This window comes from Stegostoma tigrinum, chromosome 25, assembly GCF_030684315.1.
Source record: "Stegostoma tigrinum isolate sSteTig4 chromosome 25, sSteTig4.hap1, whole genome shotgun sequence".
Lineage (NCBI taxonomy): Eukaryota > Metazoa > Chordata > Chondrichthyes > Orectolobiformes > Stegostomatidae > Stegostoma > Stegostoma tigrinum.
The window spans coordinates 4817829-4833443 of record NC_081378.1 but is presented as its reverse complement, the minus strand read 5'-3'; the positions used below and the strand labels follow the sequence as shown (position 1 = coordinate 4833443).

The following is a 15615-nucleotide window of genomic DNA, read 5'->3' as shown; positions in this document are numbered from 1 at the left end:
ACATGCTGAAGATAGACCCACAATGCCCTTAGGGAGGGTGTCATAGAATTTTGATCTGAAGGATCGACAATATATTTCCAAGTCAATGTGGTCACTGGTTTGGACGGGAAGTTGCAAGTAGTTTGCAGAATTTGATTGCAATTTCTGGACCAATATCTTTGTTCCTATTATTCTTTGAACCCGTCTCTGTGACCATTCTGTATGATCATCTGCCTCTGTTCCATTATGTAATTTGAGTATATGTCATGTCGTTTTCAAACAAAGTGTGATCCACTCTCAATGACCTGCACTCTGCTGGTTTGAGAACCTAGGTGATCAGGTGACAATTCACCCACTCTCCTGGTGATCCAGTCTCCAGGCATTCCACTGCCCATGTGATCCACTCCCTAGTGATGCCGTGTCCAAACAAAACCCAGACTGATCCATGCCCCAAGTGATCCTGTGTCTGGATGATCCAGTCAGGGTCTAACATGTTCCTGGTGATCCAGTATACGGATTATTTGCTTTCCCCAGTCTCCTGACGATTCACTCCCCGATAAGCCACTTCCTCCTCCGGAACATAGGCCTCGTGTGATCGAGTCCCTAGGTGATGCTGTTGCTTGGGTCATCTACTCTCCTTATGTTCTGGTCCAAAGTTGATCTGCTGTCCTAGGCTATTTACTCTCTCTAGTCAACTTTCAGCCCATCGAATTCCTGGTTAACCTGCTCACTTGGCTGATCTACTCATCAGGTAACCGATCCACAACGTTTCACACTCTTGGAGACCCAGTCTCTTGGTAAATCCAATCGCTGGGAGAACTGATCTCTCTGATCCAGTCCGTGGGTGATCCACTTAGTGATCTGCTCTTGCGATGCTTCCACTCCCCAGAGCAATCTGCTCAATTGGTGGATCCACCCACCATGCAACCCACTGTCTCTGTGATCCAAACCCCAGGCAATCTGCTCTTTCAGTGATCCACTCACTAGGCGATCTGTGCTGTCAGCATTCCAATACCTGGGTGATCTGAGCTCTCTGATGAAAACTCTGGTGCGGCCGCACTTGGAGTATTGCGTACAGTTCTGGTCACCGCATTAAAAGAAGGATGTTGAAGCTTTGGAAAGGGTGCAGAGGAGATTTACCAGGATGTTGCCTGGTATGGAGGGAGCGTCTTACAAGGAGAGGCTGTTTTCGTTAGAAAGAAGGTTGAGAGGTAACTAAATTGAAACATTGAATCAGAGGGTTAGATAGGGTGGATAGGGAGAGCCTTTTTCCTAGGATGGTGACAGTGAGCTCGAGGGGGCATAGCTTTAAATTGAGGGGTGAAAGATATAAGACAGATGTCAGAGGTAGTTTCTTTACTCAGAGAGTGGTAAGGGAATGGAACGCTTTGCCTGCAACAGTAGTAGATTTGCCAACTTTAGGTACATTTAAGTTGTCATTGGATAAGCATATGGACGTACATGGAATAGTGTAGGTTAGATGGGCCTGAGATCAGTATGACAGGTCGGCACAACATCGAGGGCCGAAGGGCCTGTACTGTGCTGTAATGCTCTATTCAGTCCCTGGATGATCTGCTGTCTCGGTGATCCAGTCCCCGGGTGGTCCGCGTTGTCAGTGTTCCAGTCCCCGAGTGATCCCTGCTCTCGGCGATCCAGTCCCCTGGGTGACCCCCCCCCCGCTCGGCGATCCAGCCCCCCGGGTGATCCCCGCGCTCGGTGATCCAGCCCCCCCGGGTGATCCCCGCGCTCGGTGATCCAGTCCCCGGGTGGTCGAGCCCCTCCTGAGGCGGGTCTGGGAGGGGGTGGGAGTTGCAGCGTGATGACGTCAGTGGGTGACGCTGTTTAAGGTTTTGGCGCGAACGCGGAACAAGCGGAAACCGGGAGCTGGAGCCTGAGGTAAAAGTGGCGGCCCCTGGGTAGGGAGTGAGGGGCTGTTATAGGTTTAATAGAAAGGGATAGTGTTTGTCATAAACACCGGCGATGAACCGGGGCATACAGAGAGACAGCAGACACCCACTGGGCTCGCCCGGGGAGGGGAGGGGAGGGGATTCTCCACCGTGCGGGAACCGCCTGGCAGTCTCCTCAGGGACAGAGCGGGGGTGAGGGCGGTGCTGGTGCTGCTAGGGCCTGGCGTGCCCCTTGCTGTCATTCTACAATGTTTCACCATTGTAAATGCCCCACTAAAGCTGGGCTGGTGGCCATTACAGAGACTTGTCTGAGAGGGGGGACGGGACTGGCTGCTTCTCATTACAGGGTTTTGCTGTTTTTGACCAGATAATCAGGAAGGTGGAGGAGTTGTGTTACTAATGAGGGAGAATCTCATAGTTACGCTCGAGAGGGCATACTGGAGGCCTTAGGTGTGCACCGTGGCTCAGTGGTTAGTACTGCTGTCTCTCAGCACCAGGGACCCAGGTTTGATCCCACCCTCGGGAGACTGTCTGTGCGGAGTTTGCAAATTCTCCCCGTGTCTGCATGGGTTTCCTCTGGGTACTCCGGTTCCCTCCCACAGTCCAAAGATGTGCAAGGTAGGTGGATTACCCGTGGGAAATTGCCCTATAGTGTTCAGGGATGTGCAGGCTAGATAACAAGGTGTGGAGCTGGATGAACACAGCAGGCCGAGCAGGAAAGCTGACGTTTCGGGCCTAACTCTCTACACCTTATTATCTCGGATTCTCCATCTGCAGTTCCTATTATCCCTGCAGGATAGATGGGCTAGCCATGGGACATGCAGGGTTACAGGGATAGGTATAGACAATAGGTGCTGGAGTAGGCTATTCGGTCCTTTGAGCCAGCACCACCATTCATTATGATCATGGCTGATCATCCACAATCAGTATCCTGTTCCTGCCTTATCCCCATAACCCTTGATTCCACTTTATCGGAGTTTGGTCTACATGGAATGCTCTCCGGAGGATCAGGATGGACCCATTGGGTCAAATGGCCTGCTTCCGTGCTGTAGGGATTCTGAGACAGGTGCGATCACTCTGATAGGATTATACTATAAACCCCAGCCACCGAGACACTGAGCAGTAGACATATAGGCAGATTAGGGAAAGATGCAGAGTTGTCATAGTGGATGACTTTAACTTCTCCAGGATTGACTGCAACTGTCTTAGAGGAAGAGATTTAGATGGAGCTGAATTTGTTAGGTACATCAAAGAAAACTTCTTGAAATAATATATGGACGTCCAACTAGAGGAGGTCCATTCTGGACCTTGTATTAGCTAATGAGCCTGGCCAAATGAATGACCTTTCAGTGGGAAACATTGATCACGACCCCTTATGTTTTAAGATCGGCATGAATAAGTTAGGACCTACTAAACTGGAGGATGGAAAATTACGTTAGTATTAGGCAGAAACTAGGGAGAGTGCATTAGGAGGAACTGTTACCAGGCAAGTCTACATTTCTTATGTGGGAGTTGTTTCAAGATCCACTGAGCAGATTATGTTCCTCATAAGGAAGAAGGAAAAGGATGGCAAGGTAAGGAATCCCTGGATAATGAGGGAAGTTGTGAATTTAGTCAAAAAGGAAAGAACATAGAACATTACAGCACAGTACAGGCCCTTCGGCCCTCGATGTTGTGCCGACCTGTCATACCGATCTCAAGCCCATCTAACCTACACTATTCCATGTACATCCATACGCTTGTCCAATGACGACTTAAATGTACCTAAAAGTTGGCGAGAAGCATATGTAAGGATTATGAAGCCAAAATATGAAGAAAGCAGGAAATATCTCAGACAGGGATTTAGAAGAGCAAGGAGGAACCATGAAATGACCTCAACAAGTAGGATAAAAGAGATTCCCAAGGTATTCTATGCACACATTAAAAAATAAGGGGATAACCAGGGAGAGGATAGGACCAGGATAAAGGAAGGAACTTATGGTTGGAGGCAGAGGTTGTGGATGAGGTCCTAAATGAGTACGTTGCATTGGTATTCACCCAGGCGAAGGATATGGAGTATAATGAGACTAGTGTGGAGCATGCTAATATACTAGGGCATTTTGAAATCAAGAAAGAAGTGGTGTTGGGTCTGTGAAGAAGATTAAGTTGGTTAAGTCCCCAGGACCTGATGGGATCTACCCCAGGTTATTGAGAGAGGCAAGAAAGGAGATTGCTGGGGCCTTGACTAAGATCTTTATATCCTCGCTAGCCACTGGAGAGGTCCTAGAGGACTGGCAAGTAGCTAATATTATTCCGCTTTTCCGGAAAAGAAATAGGAATAATCCAGGAAATTACAGACCAGTGAGTTTCACATCAGTGTTTGGAAAGCTATTGGAGAGAATAGGGTGGTAAAGGAGGCACATGAAATGCTTGCCTTTATTGGTTGGGGCATTGAGGTACAAGGGTCAGGAAGTGATAGCAGCTTTATAAACACGTTAGCTAGGCTGCGCTTAGAGTATTGCGTTCAATTCTGGTTGCCACATTACAGGAAGGATTTGGAGGATTTGGAACGGGCACAAAAGAGGTTTACCAGGATGCTAGATAATAAAATGTGAGGCTGGATGAACACAGCAGGCCCAGCAGCATCTCAGGAGCACAAAAGCTGACGTTTCGGGCCTAGACCCTTCATCAGAGCGTCTCTGATGAAGGGTCTAGGCCCAAAACGTCAGCTTATGTGCTCCTGAAATGCTGCTGGGCCTGCTGTGTTCATCCAGCCTCACATTTTATTATCTTGGATTCTCCAGCATCTGCAGTTCCCATTATCACTTTACCAGGATGCTGCCTACATTAGAGGATATGAGCTATAAGGAGAGGCTAGAAAGCCTAGGGTTTTTTCTGGAGTAGCAGAGGCTGTTAGGAGACTTGATAGAAGTCTATAAAATTATGACGTGCTTGGATAGGGTTGACAGTCGGAATCCTCTTCCCTGCGTTGAACATCCATAAAACTAGGGCCATGCATTGGTGAGATGGGGAAAGTTTATTTTACACAGTGGTAGGTGTCTGCAAAGTGCAGCTAGGGTGGTGGTAGAGACAGATACAATAGAGGCATTTATGGGCCTTTTAGATAAGGCTTCAAGAATACGAATGGACCAAGGGCAGGCAGAAGGGATTAGTTTAATATGGTGTCATGTTCAGCACAACATCATGGGCCAGAGGGCCTATTCCTGTGCTGTGCTGTTCTATCTTCTAAATGCCCTCTACTTTTTAGACCCAACACTACAAATAGGGTCTGTTGGGTTGTTGAGCATTGAACCCTGCTGAATCTTCATTCTGTTCCCATCCAGGACCAAGATACCTTCAAGTCATTGCACAGATTGCAAAAGAAAGTACTGTGTAGTAGCTAATGCATAAAATATACAAATGTATTGGGATTGTGCCTACAGTTTTTTTCAGAAAGACTTGTTTTCACTGTTAATACTTTTTTTTTCAATTTTCAGTGTGACAGCCTTTTCTGAAGTTGCATTCTTGATATTGTCATAATATGGAAGGTAAGAACGTTCCAATTCACAGCATTCTAGCATTGAAAAGATTGTACTTTTTACGAATAAATTGCATTTCCAAAACTTTGCTGGAAAACGATCATACATTAAGCTGGAACAAAAACAGGAATTGTTAGAGAAATTCTGCAGTCTGGTAGCAGTTGTGGAGAGAAAGCAGAGATAACATTTTGTGTCCAGTGATTCTCCTTTAGAGTTTTTCCAGCAATTTGTCTTTTTGTTTCCGGTTTCTAACATCCATAGTTCTTTCTGTTGTACGTTAAGCTGGGTTGCTTTTGAAGCTAGAAGCCTAGTTGCAACTCTGATACATATGAATCTTGGTGACAGGTACCGAAGACCTGGATCTACTGGCATCTCTTTTGGATGAGAATGAGGAAGAAGAGATAATGTCAACTGTAGAATGTTCTCAGGATGGACAGAGCGCAGAGCAGAGATCACTTGATAACACTGATGAATGGGACGAGCTCTTTGATAGGGACGATGAAGACAATGGCCAAGCTATGGAAATTAATGCTCTGTTTGGAGATGTGGAAAACATGATGAAGGAAGAGGAGGAGGAGAGTGAAACAAACGCAGTGGAGAGAACTGACCAACTGTATCTCACTTCTCATCAAAAGAAAGAAAAATCAAAAGTTGAATTGGAAGGTATTTTGCAAATAATGCACTATTAAATTTGTTTTCCAACTACCACTTATACAGAAAAAGAGCAGGATTGGATTACTGTTGCTAAGGAAAGGCATTTGAAAGAACAACTAGTTAAGAAAATCAGGGAACTGTGATCTATTTGATAGTTCGACTGGTGCTGCAAGAGCTGAGAATTGAACAAGCCAAATGCAATAAACTGATTTTTCTCTATTGGCAGTCAAAAAACATTGATAAACTAATAATTTCCCCTATTTAAGGGAAGGTTGTGACATGTCACTGGAGTAGTGATCCCGTGATCCAGACCAGTGCTCTGGGGGGCAAGGATTCAAACCCCACCCTAACAAGTGGTGGAGTTTAAGTTCAGTGAATAAAATCCTACATTGAAGGCTGATGGTGACCAAGAAACTCTTATATTACAAAATCCCATTTGGTTGTCCTTTTAAGGAAAGTAATCTGAATTGACGATGTTGACTGAGGGTTAAATATTTTACTAATCTGCCACATGAAATGTTGCAATATTTTGCAATTTTATTGTCCATTTTATATAACCAACTGTACCAATTTCTTACTTTTGAAAAGAAAAAGTTTGTACAGTGAGTATTTTGAATATAGGTGTGCAAAATAAATGCATCCTGTAGGATGTGTTTTAAAAGAATGAATAGGAGGTACAAATACACTTTTTCTTGGTTTTTTGCATAAATGCAAAGAAATATTTAACAAATGTATGTGATGTTAGACCTGCATCTTGAGTAAGACTCGTGAAGTTGCATTTATTTTCCACTACTGGTGAAAAATTGTAATCAGAATTTTTTTTTTCTATGAACTAGAACTTACTCGTTTTTGATTTATGGAGATAGCTTTGCATTGAGTAGACAGAAGGTGAAATCATAAATACTAAAATCTTTGTAAAATCAAATAGAATGTAAATTTGTGATTTGAGATTTGATGCCTTTTAAGTAACATTTTTATTAAACAAAGCTGAACTGGAACTGATGAAGGAGCAGATGGAAAAGTTACAGAAGGAATTGGCAAAAGTTGCAGGTGGTCCAAAATCCGTCGTTCGTTCTGCAAGAACTTCACCAGAAAACAAGCTGAAAACATCAGGTATGGTGTGGGTATAAGATGGCATGCTGAGGAACTTCCTGAGTGGTCCCTGTAAAGGAAATTTGATAGAGTGAAACAGTGCTGAAGGGATTCAGATTTTAGACACCTAATGTTACTTTATTCCATCAGCAGCTGCCAGAATATTGTTTATAGAAATTGGTGTGTGGCCCATTGATGTAATCTAATTCTACTGTAGGAGCATTTCAGATAAGACTTGAAATTTGTATTTTTGGAGAAATGGCCTGGACAGAGTGGATGTTAGGAGGATGTTTTCATTTGTAGGAGAGTCTAGGACCCGTGGGCACAGTCTTAGAGTAAAGGGAAAACATATTAGATTGGAGATAAGGAGAAACTTCTTCAGCCAGAGAGTGGTGAATCTATGGAATTCACTGCCACAGAAGACTGTGGAGGCCAGGCTATTGAGTACGTTTAAGACTGAGGTAGATAGGTTCTTGATTATCAAGGGTTACAGGGAGAAAGCGGGAGAATGGGGTTGAGGAACTTATCAGCCATGATTGAATGGTGGAGCAGACTTGATGGGCTGAATGGCCTGATTTCTGCTCCTATATCTTATGGTCTTATAAGTTTTGTGGTATTTTAAATTACAGACCAGCTCTTAGATTCATGATAGGAATGTCACAACCTTCATGTGGGAGTATATGGCTGTCAGCAAATCTTAACTGCTCTGTTTTTACTCAATTTTTGCGTGGCCACCTTGTTCCATTGTGCATTTAGAATAATCGTCCCACACAAGTTGTTATAAAATTCATGATTAGTTTATAGTGTTACTTGGGGGTTGCCGGAAAGTCAACATTTTTCAGAAGTCAGACTTTGACCTCATAATTTGGGTAGAATTTTAATCCCAAGTCTGAACCAGTTCTGTAACAGTAGGATTTATCACTGAATGAACTGACCAACCAACATAGTGGATCCTGCTATCGTGTATGTATAGAAGATGCATTTATGCACATAATCGACTGTGATACTAGTCAGGAAAGCTGTGCTCTTAGTGGCTCTATTCCCGTTACTTCTTTTGCTGTTCCAATCACAGACTTTTATTTGACCAGTTTAAAGTTATTTTGTTTTAATTGTTTTCTTTTCAACAGGTAAAGCTGCATGTACACCTCAAAGTATAAAGGAAAGCACATCTTTTCAGGAAGCTCTGTGTATGCCCACTCCCAGACCTAGAAATGGCTTATTGAAAACCAAGTCTCTCAAAACCCAAGAATCTACATATCCAATAGCAGGTAATTGATCCACTGATTTCTTGCATGGTGAAATAATATTTACATATGATTGTGTAAAAATGGCAAGCATTAAAATATCATCTGGTCCATTAGGCCTGCCCCACGTTGATGTGGGAGGCCGTATGGTTAGAAAGCTTGTAACCACCAGCAGCTTTGTAATTGCCAGGGAATAGTGAAAACCTGCTTAAAATCCCCAAGAGCAGATGAGATGCAGAATCTGGAAAAGCCTCTACAACCCTCCTCGACAGTTAAATCAGTCCAGAAGACTGCACTGACGGAGACTGTAGTACCATACTCACTTACTATAAGGCTGATCCATCTCTCTTTTTTGTGAATGGATTTTATGAATGCAGCACTGACTGAAAATATGCTTTCAAGATTCATTATCCACTGAAAAGAGAAGAGCTATCTAACATTTTGCCTCTACTCCTTGGATGTATTTTATATCCAGGCCAAATACAGTAATGTAATTCTCAGTATATTACGTTGAGATTATGCAGTAGCGAAACTTTAATTCATTTATGGTAATGCTGTATGTTAGCCTGAATGCAACATGCATCTTGTAGCTTGGAGCTATGGATAATGAGGTTGGAGGCTCCGATTATATTTCATATATCACAGTGCTGGCCAGGAATCTCTCCAACTCTTTCCACTTGCCTCATGTTAGAAGGATTTACAGGTTGATGCTTGGCTGCATTATGTATGCATTGTTCTTGGTCATCAAGTTCTAGGGTGAGACTGAAACCAAGATCTCCTAGTTCTGAGGCAGGGATATTACCCACTCTACAGCAAGACCTTCCAATTAAACTATTTAACTCGTTTCAGGTCAGCCATAAATCTATGCTCTTCTAAATTGAATAGACCCAGCATTCTATTCTGTACACTGCCTCTATTAATTCAGCAGCAGAAGCTGCATATGTTTGAACAAAACCCAATGCAGGCTAGACTGAAGTTATCAATTTGACATTTTCTTCATGATGGAGCATGTATTGTTTACTTTACTAACAACGCAGGATAACATCAAAATAAAAGTGCTGAACAGTTGTCTGGGCAGCTGCTTTGCTCAGAAGCCTTTAAAAATGAAGCATTTTGAATTTTTTTTTCTCGAACAGGGTAGCAATGACTAGGTGATTAGTGTGTGTTATGGGATGATGCCAACAGCACAGTTTTGATCCTGAAACCCGCTACAATAATTTATGGAAGACATGCCTTCTCACCTTGTCCCATGCTTGATGTTGCCCCTGATGCTATACAACTAATTGTCTCCATCTAATGGAAAAAGATGCCTGTGCTCCGTTATGTTCTATACTAATCACCTTTGAAGGACTCAAGCTGTATTGTTCTTTATAGGATGCAAGGTAGTTGCAAATTTAGCTGTTTCAAATTTGATGTATTGTTGAGCTGGTGATAAATTTTAATCTATTGTTAGGAAATTGTGTCAAAATGGACCACTTGGATATATTTTATATGTCTGTAAAGCAATTTAGTGTACTAAATAGCAAAAAATTGGAAGTCTGGGTCATCGTTAATACCTTTTGTGTTAGTGCAACCCTTTGGGTTCGTCTTTGACCTTTTTTAGTTATTTTTGTGAAGTTAATATTTTCTCATACATTTCATCAGCTTCCCAAAGAAGTCCTTACAGATGATTTTATTTTAAACACTGAATTGCAACTCTGCGTGCAAATATTACAAGTGGCTGTCTCTGATGCTTATACGCGTAACTGTTAGATGATGACCATCAGGGACAGTGGTTGCAGGTGAGCTCTATATGATAATCACCAAATGGAAACCTTTGAAGAAAAGGTTGAACGACTGAATCAATTTGGGTACCCGTTTAAAACTGCAGGGTGTCAATTATACTCCAGATAATCTGATTCTTGTACGGATATTTCTCAATTTAATAAAATATATTGCACTGTTAAAATTAAGCAAAATTATTCTGAGTGATAATGGGAACTGCAGATGCTGGAGAATCCAAGGTAATAAAGTGTAAAGCTGGATGAACACAGCAGGTCAAGCAGCATCTCAGGAGCACAAAAGCTGATGTTTCGGGCCTAGACCCTTCCATCAGAGAGGGGGATGGGGTCAGGGTTCTGGAATAAATAGGGAGAGAGGGGGAGGCGGACTGAAGGTGGAGAGAAAAGAAGATAGGTGGAGAGGAGAGTATAGGTGGGGAGGTAGGGAGGGGATAGGTCAGTCCATGGAAGACGGACAGGTCAAGGAGGTGGGATGAGGTTAGTAGGTAGGAAATGGAGGTGCGGCTTGGGGTAGGAGGAAGGGATGGGTGAGAAGAAGAACAGGTTAGGGAGGCAGAGACAGGCTGGGCTGGGTTTGGGATGTAGTGGGTGGAGGGGAAGAGCTGGGCTGTTTGTGGGGGGAGGGGACGAACTGGGCTGGTTTTGGGATGCAGTGGGGGAAGGGGAGATTTTGAAGGTTGTGAAGTCCACATTGATATCATTGGACTGCAGTGTTCCCAAGCGGAATATGAGTTGCTGTTCCTGCAACCTTCGGGTGGCATCATTGTGGCACTGCAGGAGGCCCATGATGGACATGTCATCTAAAGAATCGGAAGGGGAGTGGAAATGGTTTGCGACTGGGAGGTGCAGTTGTTTATTGCGAACCGAGCGGAAGTGTTCGGCAAAGCGGTCCCCAAGCCTCCGCTTGGTTTCCCCAATGTAGAGGAAGCCACACCGGGTACAGTGGATACAGTATATCACATTGGCAGATGTGCAGGTGAACCTCTGCTTGATATGGAAAGTCATCTTGGGCCTGGGATAGGGATGAGGGAGGAGGTGTGGGGGCAAGTGTAGCATTTCCTGTGGTTGCACCTCCATTTCCTACCTACTAACCTCATCCCACCTCCTTGACCTGTCCGTCTTCCCTGGACTGACCTATCCCCTCCCTACCTCCCCACCTATATCCTCCTCTCCACCTATCTTCTTTTCTCTCCATCTTCAGTCCACCTCCCCTCTCTCCCTATTTATTCCAGAACCCTCACCCCCATCCCCCTCCCTGATGGAAGGGTCTAGGCCCGAAACGTGAGCTTTTGTGCTCCTGAGATGCTGCTTGGCCTGCTGTGTTCATCCAGCTTCACACTTTATTAAAATGATTCTGAAATGGGTATCTGTTATATGTTAAGCTACAAAATGGACAGTGTTGTATGGAAATGATATTACCACTTCAACTATACATCAAATTTAATTTAGCTAAATTAGCAACTTCTTGCATCTTATGAAAAATGCTACAACTTGGGTCATTCCAAGGTAATTAATCGTATAACACAACAGAGGGCAGGCACCTTTCTCCATTCAATAGAGCCTTTTAGTTGTATTGCTCCAGGGGCAGCACCCTGCATCAAGCATGGGACAAGTTGAGCTGGCAGGGCTTCCATGAACTATCACAGCAGTTCGAAGATGTGTTGGTATTGTGGCAAAGTGCTGTATGTGTTGTGCATGTTGCATAGTTGTTCCTTCTGCACTGTTTACCAAAACACATTTCGTAAGCCGTCTAAACAGGCTCAGCATTTCTCAGATTGGATATGTTTTATTATAGATAACACATGTGGAACTGGAGGGACACAACAGGCCAGGCAGCATCAGAGGAGCAGGAAAGCTGGTGTTTTGGATCAGGACCCTTCTGCCTGGCCTGTTGTGTTCCTCCAGCTCCACACTGTGTTATCTCCGACTCCAGCACTGGCTGTTCTTACTGCCTTTGTATGATTTACTATAATATTGTTTAATATAATCATGAGTATGGATAGGGTGAATAGCAAACGTCTTTTTCCTAAGGTGAGGGAGTTCAAAATTAGAGGGCAAAGATTTAAGGTGAGGGGTGAAAGATTTTAAAGGAACTTAAATGGTACTTTTTTCATGCAGAAGGTGGCACACATGTGGAACAACTTGCCAGAGGAAGTCGTGGAGGCTGGTACAATTACAACATTTAAAAGACATCTGGATGGGTATATGAATAGGAAGGGTTTAGAGCGATATGAGCCAAATGCTGGCAAATGGGACTGTGTCAAATTTGGGTATCTGGTTGCTGTAGACAAGTTGGACTGAAGGATCTGCTTCTGTGCTGTATGACTCTATAACGCTGTACATAATGCTTAGCACTGTAGTGCACATACCTGTTCATATCTGTTTATTGTATGTCTTACAGAAGTTTGAAACAGCATTCATATAGTATTTATTATTTACTGCCTGGCTCTGTATCCAGCATGTCACATGCAATACAGAGTTCATGCAATTTGATTGTACTACTTGGGACTATACAACTTAAGAGTTGAACACTTCATTTGACTAATATAGTTCTTATTGATAACCAGATAACATAGAGGTTTAAAAAAAACTGTACTCCATTGATGGGCGCCTCATTTAGAAAATCTGAGTCTGTTTCTTGTACGCTGCATCCTATGGAATGGAGATCATATCTGTTTTGTGGAGGGGGAGGAGAAGGAGAAACATCCCCTTGAGGATGGAGGAAAGAAATAGAAAAAGTAAACACCTGCAGGAAACAGTAAGAGGAAGAAAGAAGGCACCCCTTTGAAGGTGAATAGAGAGCCTTTCAAGCGTAGAGGAGTTCTGAAAAGATAGTGAGAAAGGGATGCATACACTGGAGACGAGTAAACTCTGACAGCAAGAAATCCTGTTCTGATGGGCACTGAACCTTCTCTGCCAAGGGAAGGACTTGTTGCATTTGAGTCTTAGGCAATCCACTTCGAAAGTAACATATGTTGTGACTACTGTTTTATGAGTTTAATAGCAGATGATTGCATTTAATGATATTCTTCTCCTAGTCACAAAGATAAAAGATTCAACCGAACCACAGCCTGGAGGTAGGCCACTATTTCAGCCTCTGAAAACCAGCAACAAATCCAATACTATGCATCAGAAATTTCCTCCAGCAGAAGGAGATTGTGAAAGGCCAGGAACCTCAAGGTCTACAAATTCAGACATAGCTGTGGATAAATTCTCTGGCTTGAGGCTGAGGTACAGTAATTGATTCTGTATGTGGTTTCTTTCTCAAATGTTAAATATTATTATTTCTTTATTTGGGTTTCTTTGAAAAATTACTCCACTTTCTAATTTAGTTTTCTTTGACTGTGCCCTTCGTGTCTTTTGAGGCAGCCAGACAGTGTAACTTGGATTTTTTACACATTTCCCAATATTTTTGTTACCTGTCTGTATGCTTTCTCAGAGTAAAGTACTATCCAGTGTTAAAAATGCAAATATTTGCTTGCAACTGAAAACAATTCTTTGTTTCAACATTTAATTGTGGAGGGTAACTGGTAACTAATCCTAAATGTCTGAGTCCACATTTTGCCCTTACTGTTTTCTGCAGGTGTTTACTTTTTCTATTTCTTTCTTCACTAATTTAGTGAGGTTTGCTCGTGCATTTCTACGTGCTGTGATAGATCATCCTGCAAACTCAATGAGTTAAATTCCTGTTGGTAGCATCTTGGATTATTTAAGCATGGATGATTCCAGTCCTTTTTGTGGCCCACAAAAAGTGAGGCGTGAATGTCTGTCAGCAAGTAGAACGTGCTGCCTCATATAGGGCAGAGTATACTAACAGATCCGTGGGAAACAGACAATTTTCTTTTAAAGGAGGTCCTTGTGAGAAAAGTATTACTCTCAAAAGAGGATATCCAATTTTAGCATTATTATGGAGCATCTCTGCTGTAATCTGATAAATTGAAAGAACCCAAATATTAATCTTGGGGCATGCACAATCAAGCAATAACATAAGCATTAAAATAAACACAATGTGAATTAAATGAAACTGAATTTGAACTTTAAACAGCTTTCTTATATCAACCATGGAAAATTGATGTACTGAGGCAACTTCAAAGTTTTTGGACAATACTTAGAAATGTTGTAAACTTTAAGCCAGACAGTGTATAATTTCAAAAGACCATTGGCAAGTTGTTGGTGTGGAAGATTGAACTTCATCTACCATCTATGTGAAGAATTGAAAGATAATACAATTTGGTAGAAAGAATTTAGAGAGTGCAAAATAAATGATACAACTCTGAAAGATATGCAGACATGAGTATACATGTGCATAAGTCATTAAAGTTTGTAGGATAGGTGGTGAGAGCCATTAATAAAGCATACATCTTCTGAAGTTTTATTAATAGCGTAGATTATAAGAGTTCTGGAGACATGGATTCAAATCCCAGCATAGCAGGTGTTTGAATTCACTGAAAATATCTAATAAAATAAGCTAGCCTAATGACAACCATTGCAACCACTGCTGATTGTTGTAAAAACCCATCTTATTTAGGCAAGGAAATTTACCATCCTTGCCTGGCCTGGCCTGGCCTGCCCTGCCCACATTCCAACTCCACAGCAGTGGGGTTGACCCATAATCCTTTGAGTGTTTGGGGGTAGATATTAAATGCTGGACTAGGCAGCAGTACCATCATTTCATGAACGAGGAGATTATGCTGAACTTGTATAAGACATGAGTTAGACTTCAGCTGGAGTATTGTGCACTTTCTCAGTGTCACTTTTGAGAAAGGAGGATAAGAATACATTAGAAAGTGCAGAGTTTTATGAGAATGGCTGCAGGGATGGGAAACATCAGTTATGGTAATAAATGATGAAATTGTGACCGTTCTCCTTGAGGAAGAGAAGCCTAAGAGTACATTTTATTAATGTAAAATTATGAGGACAGAACAGATAGGGAGAGACTATTCCCACTCATGAAAGGATCAAGAATGAGGTGACACAGATTTAATTTAATTTCCAAAAGAAGCATCTGTGCTGTGTGAGAAATTTTTCACAAGGCATGTGGTTCAGGTGTGGAGTACACTGTCTGGAATTGTGATGGAGGCAGGTTCAATTGATGCATCGATGAAGGTGTCACATGATTAATTGAAGAGAAATAGTGTTCAGTGTTCCTGAGAATAGGTTGGAGGACAGCAATAAATCATAGTGTTCATTTGGAGAGCGAATGCACCCCAATGGACCAAATGGCCGCCTCTGCACTGGCAATTTGTGATTGGCACAAAGATGTGTCTGGTGAGAATTTAGTAAATGAGAAGGTGGACAGTTTGAATGGAAGTTGTGAAACTAAAAAGTCAGTAATTACCGGACATCTGAAACATCTGGAGCGTACAGCTTCTCAGTCATCATAATTTGTCTTGAGTGATTTCCCAGGATTTTCTGTTTTATTTACTTCCCTGTCAAAATT

General features: G+C 42.5%; 1 protein-coding gene across 4 annotated transcripts in view; it reads left to right on the top strand.

Annotated features, from left to right (window-relative positions):
- Positions 1-1814: 1814 nt before the first annotated feature.
- Positions 1815-15615, top strand: part of mcm10 (minichromosome maintenance 10 replication initiation factor) — a 57130-nt gene continuing 43329 nt past the window's right edge. Inside the window, exons 1-6 of one of the 4 annotated variants that reach the window (XM_048553707.1) lie at positions 1815-1875; positions 5363-5413; positions 5750-6067; positions 7046-7171; positions 8278-8418; positions 13214-13406. In XM_048553707.1, coding sequence (XP_048409664.1) covers positions 5407-5413; positions 5750-6067; positions 7046-7171; positions 8278-8418; positions 13214-13406 — 785 coding nt within the window. In that variant the 5' untranslated portion in view covers positions 1815-1875; positions 5363-5406. Of the gene's footprint in view, positions 1876-3123; positions 3461-3769; positions 3791-5362; positions 5414-5749; positions 6068-7045; positions 7172-8277; positions 8419-13213; positions 13407-15615 lie in introns of those variants that run through there. The other 3 variants (XM_048553708.2, XM_048553709.1, XM_059654829.1) reach the window with 3 other exon arrangements.